The sequence below is a fragment of the Periplaneta americana genome, chromosome 8 (genome assembly GCF_040183065.1).
Source record: "Periplaneta americana isolate PAMFEO1 chromosome 8, P.americana_PAMFEO1_priV1, whole genome shotgun sequence".
NCBI lineage: Eukaryota > Metazoa > Arthropoda > Insecta > Blattodea > Blattidae > Periplaneta > Periplaneta americana.
In genome coordinates, this window is record NC_091124.1 from 133,861,835 (window position 1) to 133,874,319 (window position 12,485).

The 12,485-nt window shown below is 35.9% G+C and overlaps 2 protein-coding genes across 3 annotated transcripts in view; both read left to right on the top strand.

Moving 5' to 3' along the window:
- Positions 1-9,413, top strand: part of LOC138705066 (uncharacterized) — a 252,282-nt gene extending 242,869 nt beyond the window's left edge. For both annotated transcript variants that reach the window (XR_011333569.1, XM_069833660.1), the window contains exon 2: positions 803-9,413. Coding sequence is in view for 1 of the 2 variants with exons in the window: in XM_069833660.1 (XP_069689761.1) it covers positions 803-1,081 (279 nt within the window). In the remaining variant the exon portion in view is untranslated. The remainder of the gene's footprint in view (positions 1-802) is intronic.
- Positions 1-12,485, top strand: part of LOC138705064 (endoribonuclease CG2145-like) — a 517,688-nt gene that overhangs the window by 274,390 nt on the left and 230,813 nt on the right. The window lies entirely within an intron of this gene.

Sequence of the window (12,485 nt, forward strand, 5' to 3'; positions counted from 1 at the left end):
TAACTTGTAATTTTGTATTGTTTGCGATCATTAACACTTAATCTCAGGACTTTGTAAAACTCTATTTCAACATTACTTAGCTATTTCAACGTTATTTAGACAAAAAAAATCGTTGTGAAGACTGAGAACCGAACTCGCACTCTTCTACACAAGGCGCAGAAGTCTTACCGTCTGAGCTATTGAAACAACATGAAAGCTTTCCTTTCTGTGAGGAGTGTCGATCTAGTCATGAAGGTCCATTGTCGATTTAACTACACGATTTATGTATATATTTATCTTTTATTTACGTAATATTATCATATTTTTTGCAGTTTTTGAAGTGAATTTCGGAACGATGCTAGTAACAAACCAAATAGCCTGAATTTAAGTAACTCAATATTCGTTATCTTGTGTATCAGTGCTCTGCTCTCCGATCATGCGCAGTGTCTTACATCTGAGACTTAGGAATATTCAATCGTCTCATCCTTTTTCAGGGAAACTGTACGTTAGAATTTAACACAAGAAAGTCTTATCATATATATTCCGAAGTGATACAGTGTTAAAAGATGTGTAATCAAGGTGTATGATATTTTACTCTAAGAACGATATATGATTATTCATTCATATAAATAATATCATAGTACTTATTTTAGACATGGGAAAAATTAATAAAATATTGGACTGTATATCGAACAATTATTATTCTTTGTGGATAGAAATAACATTTTGGATGGGACTCATCTATGTTGTAAATATGTTTTTTCTTAATAATTCGTACTATTAAAATATAACCTGTTATGAAAGAAGATCCAATTGCTTTCAGATGGAAAACGCTGGCTTCGAGCGAGACAATAGGAGTACTGTGGAGATGGGCGTGGTGCCGGCCGTGAACGGGAACGGTGTCCCGGGCTGCACTGAAATGTGCCTCGCTCTCCATCAACAACACCAGAAGACTCTGCAGCAGTACCAGAAGTCCAGCAACCCCAGCCCTCCAGAGAGTCCCTGGCATCCTCTTAAGACAGTCTTCCTAGTCGTAATAATCGTTCTCCTTATAATCTGGATCGTGGTGTACAGCGTGCTTAGTCAACTCAACATGTTATGAAAAAAAATTGTGATATGTCGCAACATCCTACGAATTCATATTGTCTAGATCGCTAGCCACTGTAAAAGGACAATTATATTGAAAGCATAGGCATAGCCAATGCCAATGACTGTATTCTACTGACCACTGCTCATGAAGAACTCCCTGGAAGAATCCGCTTGAAGCACGTGTAAGTTCCAGTGTGAGTGGGTCTTGCTAATATCGATTCTAAAATGTTTTTTCCAGACAGGGCAATAATATTTACACATAGCCTATATTAATAATTATTCTTACCCTAAGTTAATGTTCAACTGGATCAAAGGCGAAGTAAAAGTTACTAAATTCTGTGTGATGAACCTTGTCTCACTGTGAAAAGACAGAGAAAGGAGATATGTCTTACTTCGTCTGTATTGTTATGGCGATGGGGGAGTGGAGCGATGCCCGTCCATCCATCCAGTGGCGGAAGGGACTAGTTGATACATTCTGTAGCACAAAATAAAATAACAAAATATCTCTCTTCGTACTGTGTAGTTCTGTCACTGAGCTTGTCATTGAAGAAACTGAGTTCCGGCAGCCTGTACAATAACAAGGTTTTGAAAGGAATCCTGAAAATTTACAACCCTCCTATAATCTCCACCCTCATTTGAAGGGACTTTAAAGGGAACGTCTTGCACAACAAAATTGTTTATCACATCACAATATCGATTATCCCGAATAGTATTATTGGAAATACTCATCCATTTTTATATCTTATTATAGTGTTTCTATGCCCATTTATCGTAGTAATTGACGCATCCGTATATTTTGCTACACTCTCTGTTTTCGCGTCACAGGAAATTTCAGTTCTTTGAACATGTTACTCATCGCACTTAACTATAAGAAAATTTAGTTATCCCAAGATTTCATGCGCTGGGAATTTTAGAATTATTCTGAAAATTTACCATTTTCGCAAGGTCGCACTCTACTGGCAACTACACAATTCTTTTTTTGTTTTCAACAGAAACATAACAATATGCTGGAGTTTACAACCTTGTAGTGTCGGCCAACAGCATCCAAGATTCCTATTGAAAGTTTCTTCCTGTAGCCCACCAAACTGACTAATCTAAAGTCTCCCAAAAAGATTTTTCGTGACTTAGATCAATAAAGGGGTTTGAATTTGACTTTTTCCTTTCATGGTAATATGTTCTGAAAGCTTGTCTTCATTTCAAGTGAAAAAGAGAACAGGAATATAGTAGATTATAGTATTCGTTTGGGTCATCACAAATGGCTAGCTAATATGAAAAAATCGACGACTTAGAACAGGAGACGAGGGATTATAGGCAACTCAACACAGAATGGACGAGTATTTCACGATAACAACTAAATGAGAAAGGGAATTATGAAGCGAAGCAAAATTCAGAAGATACATCGTGACTGAATGAAAGAGAGAACCGAGATGAGGCAGATATTTTGTGAAATTGGAAACGTAACACGACAAAATAGTACGCTGTTCTTTACGGGCCTAATAAAAAATAATTACTCATCCTCCGTGAGATAGTGATTATTCTGGACTCTGAGTAAGCAGATTCGGTGTTGAGGGCGATGGATTTTTCGGAAGAAAGAAATGATCAAATACGGCTTTCATTGGTTAATGAAAAATTCGTTAGCCACATGATTTACGAAATTTAAAATATCCCTTTCTTTATGAATGAAAATTAACAAAGATGAAATGCTATATACAGATCCGCGATTACTCCCTTCTCATAACTTGATAATAAATATCACCGTTACGGCAAATGTGAGTATTAATTAACAAATACACATAATAGTCGATTTTTTATAATCGTCGATCACATTGGTAAGTTTGATTTATATCGTTAAATTTTCACTTTTATTAGTGAGCTTACACAGTTTCTTAAATGAGTTACTTTAAAAGGCAGCACTTTATTGTTCACTTTTAACGTTAATTTTACATATTTTCCAAAAAGAAATTGTTCCTTTAATAAGTCATTTTCTTCAAACAAACATGTGCGTTCAAAGATTAGAGGTATAAATTTCAGTCTGAGCTTTAAAAAACTATTTTATGGAATAAAACTACAGGTTTATTACGAGTTGTTTACAAGACACAGAACATTTATTTTTTCAGGCAAATGATAAGTCTCAAAATAAATAGAAAGCTTGTAACATTTAAAAACGTTCTTAATGTGTTTCAGGAATGAAATAAAAAAAAGCGCTTCCATATGAACGTGGTGTCGGTGCCTAGATCTTCTGCATTAAGGAGAAATTTATCACATTCACCCAATCTTATATTCTCATAGCTATTGCTATAATTTGGATTGACTTTTTTTTAACTTTGTGAACCATTTCATTCCACTTTCTTATAATCAGAAAGTAAACTATTTTTTTTTTCTTATTCTGACAATTTGTAATTGAAGCGTTCTTTCATAACTTCTCTACCATTTCTACGTATGGCGTTCGAGTATTTACAGATGATCTAGTTAAGGTAAAAGTTACACGGAAGTGTACAGCAGTAAATAATTATGTAACCGAACTGAACTATTATAGCAGATTACGGACCTGCTGGCGGAGATTTTGCATATGAAGACAAAACTAAATTAACTACTTTATGTACAAATTGGTGTGTCCGTTAATCTTGACTATTAACTTTCCTCATGTTCTGAATACATGGATTGTTTCTTCACTACATCTAATAGTTTAAAATCGACTGAGAAAAAGGAAAGGACGATTTATTACCATTGCCATCCTGAAATGATCAACTTAAATAAATTTATTATATTAACGAAATTTAGTGATCATTATTAATAATAATCACATGTTATATGTAATATCCGGAATTATTCATATTTAGATAACGATTGAGGAATTCTCTGATAGAGTACATTCAAACATAATATGCAGGGTGGTTACAAAGTCTCGTTACCCCTACCAGTATCTATGTTATACATGTTTTTGTAATCTTATTATGTTTATTGGTATGTCTCATTTGTGTTTCAGATTAATACCCTACATGGCCGATACACGTGATTACATCATCGAAGAGCGCATTATCGCAAGCAGTTGGGTTAACCCATATCATGGTATGGGGAGGATTCTGTTCCACCTCTTCATAAAAGTATGGATTGTTCTTACATCAAAACACCACATTCCGAGACCGAGAGGTTCGGTATATGGCGCACTCGTCACTAAAATAATATATATATCACCTTACTCCGCTTTGGGATGGTGTCAAATGTTGCCAGAAGAGCTGCACATGGGCTATTCCATATGGAATCGATCAGTAAAAAACCTCGCATTTTTTTATACTCTAATTTTTTCCCTATTTATACAAGGTGCTGAGGGGAGTGTACTTTCAAAAATATACTATCGAAAGTCAAACGGTTTTCGTATTATTGAGCGACAAATTTAGCGTATTTTATATACAAAAAAAAGCCTCTTATAGCGCTCAGAACTCTGGAACCATTTACTGCAGAACATTGAACGAGAGCTTATTTTGAAGCTGACATTTGTATACAGAGAGACAGAAAAAAAAAATGTTATGTTTTATTTAACGACACTCGCAACTGCAGAGGTTATATCAGCGTCGCCGGATGTGCCGGAATTTTGTCCCGCAGGAGTTCTTTTACATGCCAGTAAATCTACTGACATGAGCCTGTCGCATTTAAGCACACTTAAATGCCATCGATCTGGCCCGGGATCGAACCCGTAACCTTGGGCATAGAAGGCCAGCGCTATACCAACTTGCCAACCAGGTCGACAGAGAGACAGATAATATGATTTTACTTACTTTTAGATTTTTTGACAATTTGTAAAAATGTAAAAAAATATTGAGAAAAACCTTGCATTATTAAGAGGGATTCGGCATTGTTTGGTTAGTGGTACGGCAATAAGTTTCGAGGGTATTAAATAGATTATTTTCACATGCCTAGACTTGAACGGCGCAGTACCGCACGCACTGGCCGAGAGCTGAAAATAAAGCGAGCGTTAGGTGTCATTTTACTCCTGTGTTTATGAAAACCTGTGATAAAGCTAGCACAGCCATGACTGCTAGACGACACATTACGTGTTTATGTCTCTTGGCCTTGCTTACCTCGGCTAGCTCCCGCCTCAAAGTCAGCTGGTTAGTTCACGCGCGTACTATTTATTTTCTTTATTTGATATTTTCAATGCTTTCTTATCAACGTGCCATCGGTAAAAAATATGTGTTTATTTGTACTTTTAATGCGGAATCTAACTATATATTTTTAAAATATGTTTTCCTTGGCAAAGGCGTCTTAATGAGGAAAAATCTAAATTTCTCCATTTCCATAAAAAGTCAGAAAATCTGTTTATATGTCAATATAAACTTTAATTTCTCAGCATCAAAATAAACCATGATTTTGATCATTGGGTGAAAGGGTTTCGGAGCTACAACAGTTTAAAGTTGCAAATCTTATGAAAATACGATAAATTTAAATATTTTTAATTTAAACACTATGAAGTTCTGATGCCTCAAACTTTGCACAAAGCATTGTATCACAGTTGTCTACGGACAAAAAAAGTTTTATTGTATTTAGAAATTGTACGGTCAATTGTCTCTATATTTCGGTCGATTTGAGATGGAATAGCTCATATGCGTCCATCCCTCGCGCTAAGTCAGTATCCGATAATTCGTTCATACACATTGGTCGGTATGGGTGTAATTTTAGGTTTGAATTGCTATTGGAAGTTTCTACGCACCTCTTCTATCGTCTTTCCAGTTCTTGGCCTGTCGTGAACCTAACTGCTTGCCATAATGCGCTCTTCGATGGTATAATTACTTGTATCGGCCATGATGGGAATTAATTATCTGAAATACACATTAGACATACCAATAAACATCATAAGACTACAAAAACATATATAACATAGATACTGGTAGGGGGTAACGGGACTTTGTAATCATTCTGTATATTCATAAATTCGTTGATCCAGAGTCATTTATGTGTTTACAACTCGCAACTCAAGGCGATACCAGTGGCATAGTTGTAAAGTACTCCGCATTATAAACCAACCTTCTACAAATAATGATAATTAGAGGGCTGAAAAATGTGCGTTATCACGCGATACAGGTTAGTTTGGTCTGAAGTATGGATGACGTCACAGGTACATGCGCAATAACATAAATGCACTACGAGAGGGAGGCAGTACATGTAGGAACCAACACATGACCTTCAGTGTCAAATTCTAGTCATATGGGAAAGGAAGCCAGGCGTTTACAATATTGTTTATTGCCTTTGTGCTGGTGGTAGTGTTGTGTAAAAGTGATTTAAAATACTTAAGTCGAAGGATTTGGAATTAAACAGTCGAAGAAATGAATACGGAAGAGAGATTGTTATTCCGCAAAGGGAAAATATTTTGTTTGCCGTGCGCAAATGTGAAATTTAAATACGTAGGAAATATTATATAGAGCGGCATTGTAACAGCAAGAAACATACAAAGGTCTTCGACACCAAATAATAAAAAACATACACGATCTGAATTTAATGTGGATTTATGTAATATGATGATTTCTGCAAATACTCCGTTCAAGAAACTTGGTAATCCAATTTTGGAGGTGAAAAGATGAAAGAAAAATTCCACAAAGTTTGCAAAAAAAAAAAAGTACCGGTTTACAGTTATGTGTTACATTTTGAGTGGAAGGAAAAACGACATACTACGGCGCTTTTTTCATTTGCACCTCTAACATCTTGTGACACGGAAGAAAGCTTTTCGATGTTGAAAAACCGTTTGAGCGAGGGACGGCGAACTTTCCCTTTCGATAATTTACGAGTGAATATTGTGGTTCAATATAATGCACCCTTTAATCATCTGGGAGGTGGCAGTTCATAATAATTATATTACAACTTCATTCCAGTATTTATAGATCGATTGAATGGAGTGATGAGGTTCTCATTATCAGACTGTACTCTCTTGCCGCTGTTTACGTGAGTGAATGACAACAGTATAGTCCGTTGACACTAAACTTAAGGCATAACGCACATTTTTCCGCCCTTTAATGATAATTAATCAAACACATATTTAGTCTGAAGTTATAAAACTGTCTTGTACTTTTTCAGTTTTTTTTTTTTTCACTTCGAAGTTCCTCTTTTTCATGTAGCGTTCCAATATCTGTTCGTTTGTCTGTAATTTATGTATTTCTCCAGTAATGGAGAAAGTCTAATTCAAATTCCACAATAATAATAACCTACTATTACTTCCTGCCCATTTAAAACAATGGTAACATACAGAGAGAGAATGATCTTTATAATCTCTTTTGTGATACTTGGCATAAACATCTTAAGTCGACCAAACCTCGGTGTAGTCTCTAGTTTTGCAGTTTCTCATCTGTGAGGTTGAAACCAAGACATGACATTAGTGGAACCGCATGGCAGCAGAGACGACGCTGTATTTGTACAGGGACATCATTTTATTTTTACTTCAATTTTTTTTTTGTACCTGAGTTTTTGAATGTTACTTCACTTCCACCCCTTCTACTAATGAAGTTCAACCGTCTTCCACACAGATCCAAGACCGCATATACAGTCATAGTAGCCTTACCGTCACAGTACGTTCCAAAAATATGTTCGCGTTTTCCAATGACGAAAGAGCTTCCAATATTGCATCATTTTCGCATAGGTACTGTCGTCCATTTGCCTACGTCGCATTCCGGTTTTCCCCACCAGCTTCTATTCGCCTCTCTGTAAAGGCTAGTGGCTGGGCTGTCTTAGCTCTTTTCTGAGAACATTAATTTATGTTAGGAATTGGACATCTACGCAATATTATACCCATACAACTGTTTAAAATAACTTAAATAAAAGGGCCTCATTAAGTAATTAACTGTCACGTGATTTCCTCCTTTCTACGATCCTGCGACATAACCACTTGGACGGACAGTAGATAGCATGTCTGAGTAATTTTATCTTTTCGGATCGAGCAGAAGTGAAGATTGAATTTACAGTACGTAAGGTACTCTTTTACAGAGTAGGTACAGAATTATTTCAACATGAGTTACTAGTACGAAGGACGAAACTGGTAATTGGAATGACATACATTAGAACTGAAGCCTGTATCGAAATGGACGGCCACCATTTTGAAAAAATGTGTTTAAATATCCATATTATGATTATTTTTCAATTTAACTTCATTCTCTATAGTGTAAGCTAATGTGCTATAGACAGTATAATATACACTGCATAACGAATACGTCCATATGGACAGCTCAGTTCGTGAGTAAAAACACTCATTGTTAATACTGTACTGTGTTCTGATTAAACAAAAACCTAAAGAAAATTATTAAGCTCAAAAGCGTGATATTTCATAGTTTACGTAAATGGATGAATTACTTTTCTTCCCTCCTATACCTAGTAAAGTGATTTGTTTGTATATTACGCCATCGAACTCCAGTCGTGGAGGACCGTTGATTCAAAGGTATAGCCAGGTTAATATCAGAAATGTTAGTAAAAATAAAATGATGTCCCTGTACTATACATATAATTCGCATCATCATGTGGTTTTTGTTTATTTTAATGTGATGTAAATATGATGGGGAAAGTAGTGTGAGATAATGTGTTTATATGTGTTGTCAGTTTTCATGGCTTATGTCTGATATAAGACAAATGCGATTGTACATAACCCTGCATTAATTCTTGGTAATGTAGCAGTTTGAAAACCTGTAGTTCTATTGTATATTCAGAAGTTCTGTAAAAAGCACAGAAAAAAACAAGACTGTTCATTCAATATATGCAAGATATTAAAATCTGTCTGTTGTAATGTGTACCTACGCCTGGGAACAAGTTTCGCTTACTACACCACCGTTCGAAAAGTGACATGAGCAAATAACAGCCATCTTCAACGCGTCACCTTTCGGCAATAAAATCTAGCAACTTATACATTACTTTACACATGTAATTATTTTCTTGACTTACCTTATATAAGTGCTGGGTCTTTCGACTGCTGGAATTATAGCATGCCACTATTTTACAATTTCTTCGTGATATGCGTATCATAAAAGAATATTCGCTATTTTAATGTGTATTGCGTGTCTCGAACTAATCTTCAGTTTATGTTACCTGTCTGTACTACGCAACAAAAAAAAACCTTCCCATGATCGAATCGATTCAAGGAAAATATAGAGCCTACACATTACTTCCTCGGCAATCGCGTTAGATATAGGCTATAAGGCAAACGTCATTTACTTCAGTGAAACGTGTTCCCTGGAGAATGTTCTGTATTACAGTAAACTTTGTTTGGCTCAACAAAATAATTAACATGTATGTTTCATATTCTTTGTAATATGTACAAGCTGTAAGAATAAATCTAATTTCGTGTTTCAAATAAATGTCAAAAAGGCTTACAACTCGTTTAATTATAATTATTATAATTAACTGAGAATAATTATTGTGTATGTATGAAACCCCCGCACTCATACTTAAAAAAATATATTATTGGAGGTCTCTACTCAAAAATATGTAGGTATTTGTGTTTGTAAACCTCACACAGTGCATAACATGTGCTGGAAATGTGTCCCTTTCTCTTCCAAACACATGTTCCGTGGACATGCGTCTCACAGTTGCGGGAGTGATTCTTTCTAAAGAAGTTCTCTAAAATTTATCTTTCCCTTGAAAATAATCCAAAATTTGTATCCCCCAAACCTCCCCTGGAAAAGTATTTTCCCCTCAAATTTCGAGGAAAACCGACAAGTTGACAACACTGCACTGTCAGTAATTACTGCCCCAAGCTGTTAATTGCCTTACGTGAATTCGTTGCCTTTACTCCAAATCACATGTAACAGATTGCTCAGCCTTATAGGCTCTGACGGCAACAACTTTTATCAATTTCACAATGCTGCCATCTAGCTACTGCATAAGAAGTTATGCAGTCATTACTCTCATTTGAATTGCATGGCGCAACTGTACTTCCATCTAGCGGTCGTTCCCTATCAACGGTGGCTATCCTGGTGGTTGTTCTCTTCCACATGTTACCGTTTTCAACATGGGGATGGCCAATCTGTTATATATTATGTGATCAGGGCCGTTATAAATGTTACAATATTCTGCTTCCACAACAATACAAGTAATAAAAACGGCAAAATCTCTCTACCGAATTCAGACGTGCCAACTCTCCGCAATTAATTGCAATTTTTCTCCTTCTAGCGAGTTAGCAAGAGATTTGAATGTTGAGGTGGTAGGAAAACTAGTGTTAAATTATCGACTATGCATAGATTAACCAGGACAGTGGCGTTTTCTCCATGAATGCAAGGCAAGCATTGCATGCTCTTAGACTTCAGTTGGGATGATTGATTTTATATTTTAACAGGAAAATTGTAAAATAAAGGCCCATTAACAATGAAAATTAAACATAAGCGTAACATAAACACAGAAGTTTGCGCCCAGGCTATCAAATGGGATCATTCACAATGATTCACATAAGCATTGACATAAACATTACCGTAAGACGTTAACATGAAAGTTTGCAAACTCCAAACTTTCATGCTTACGCTTACGTGATTTGCTAACAGAACACAATCGTGGAGCGCTGAAGTATACGACAGAATATGAGGAAATGGCGTCGTTGTTATGTTTCCATGGTTACCAAGTATGTTTGCAGTTATGTTTTTATTCCCATCGTGAATGATGGTATGACTTCTTGATTTTACCGTAACGTTTATATTCTTAAGTTAACGCTTACGTTATGTTTAATTTTCATTGTGAATGAGCCTTAACACATGAATATAGTTTAAATTCCCACCCAAAACATGAGATTCTTGTAGTTCAACAAAACTCAAACGTGTGGCGCTATGGTATTCTCGGCTTAGGTGGCTACATTCAGTGACGTCATCTAAACACTGGTTTCTGTGAAGCTACTCGGTAAAATGTGGGCGGGAAAAGGCTTGCTGCATGCGTTTCCAAAACTGCATTCGGGGACACAAGGTAGTAATTTCGTAATGGTCCTGAAGACAGAGACACTTGTCACTGTGTTTGTCAAAAATAACTGCCACATATTGGGCTAATCGTGAACTACGTGCAACTATTTGCTTTAGGTTTAGATCAGTCGTCGTCAGCACTCGCTGATGTGGGTAAAAGGGTAAGATGCGTACCCACTTAGCGAACGAACAACGAACGAACGACAAACGATTGCATTCGCTGATTGAAATCGGTACGTGTGTACGTCGCAGCAAAGGCAAACCGATCGTTTGATTTGCCTTTTTTTTTTCATTGAAAACATTTCTTGAATCAGACACAGCAATTATTGAGCTATTTCTCAACATATTCACCACTGGAATAGAGATATCTGTCATACCATGGGATCAACAGAGAGGTGCAGACGGCTATTTTTGTTTTTTTTTTTGTTTTTTTTCCAATTACATTTTTGGAGTGTCAAACAAATAAGATTACATGATTGTAGTTAAAATTGTTATATCACATTACTATTAAATGCGGTATATAGAGGAAAAATCGAGAAAATGTTCAAAAAGAGTTCACACAAGATACCCTGAATTGACTTTTATCTGGAAGCGAATTATAGTTTCATATTAACTTGTTTTAAGTTTTTCACAGTGGTGGTGACATTCTGTAATGTCATAAATTTGAATCCTTGCACCATTGAAAGATATTTCACTTGTCCGCCAAAAAAAGGCTGAAAACACAAAGGAAGATGATACAGGACACATTCGAGTAGGCTACTTAACGTGTTCACAGGTCTAACACCATTAACTGTTTTTGTCTTGTACTTTCCTTGTCGAATTTGTTAACATAATCTCTTCTACTCTGACTAAGAGAGGTCTTCAATTCTGCCAGGCTGTGGTGTTCGTTTTTGAGTATATAGTAGTTTACACCCATTGCTAGCCAAAGTTGAACAAATCGAGTAGATTTATTTTCGATGTCAAAAAATCTTATTAATTTTAGATGATCGTTTGGGTTCGTGCGAGGATCTATTTTATTGAGTTGCTGTTTAATCCACCTCCATATGGGTGCTGTGTTCGTACAGTTTGTAAGGAGATGTTGTAGCGTTCCAATGTGACCACACTTCTTACAGGCCGGTGATTCTGTTAAGTTGTGACTATACTTTTTTTCTTCAGTGGGGATGATGTTATTCACTACACAATATGCATTTTCTTTCCAGTCAAGTGGTATGTGTGGGGTATTGACATTTCTCCATATATTGGACCAATGTAAATTGGGAAATTTTTCCATTATATATGGAAGTTTGTATTGAGGTCTTTGTAGATATGTATATATATATATATATATATATATATATATATATCCTTAATTGTGATGTTAATATTATTTGGATGTGTCAAACCTAAATTTGTCATACGTGTGAATATTCTGGCGAAACTATATGGAACTTTGGTTATGGTAATGTGATTATTGTTGTTGTAATGGCTCCAGAAAGCTACATCCTCTGGATCACCTTGTCCGTGCAG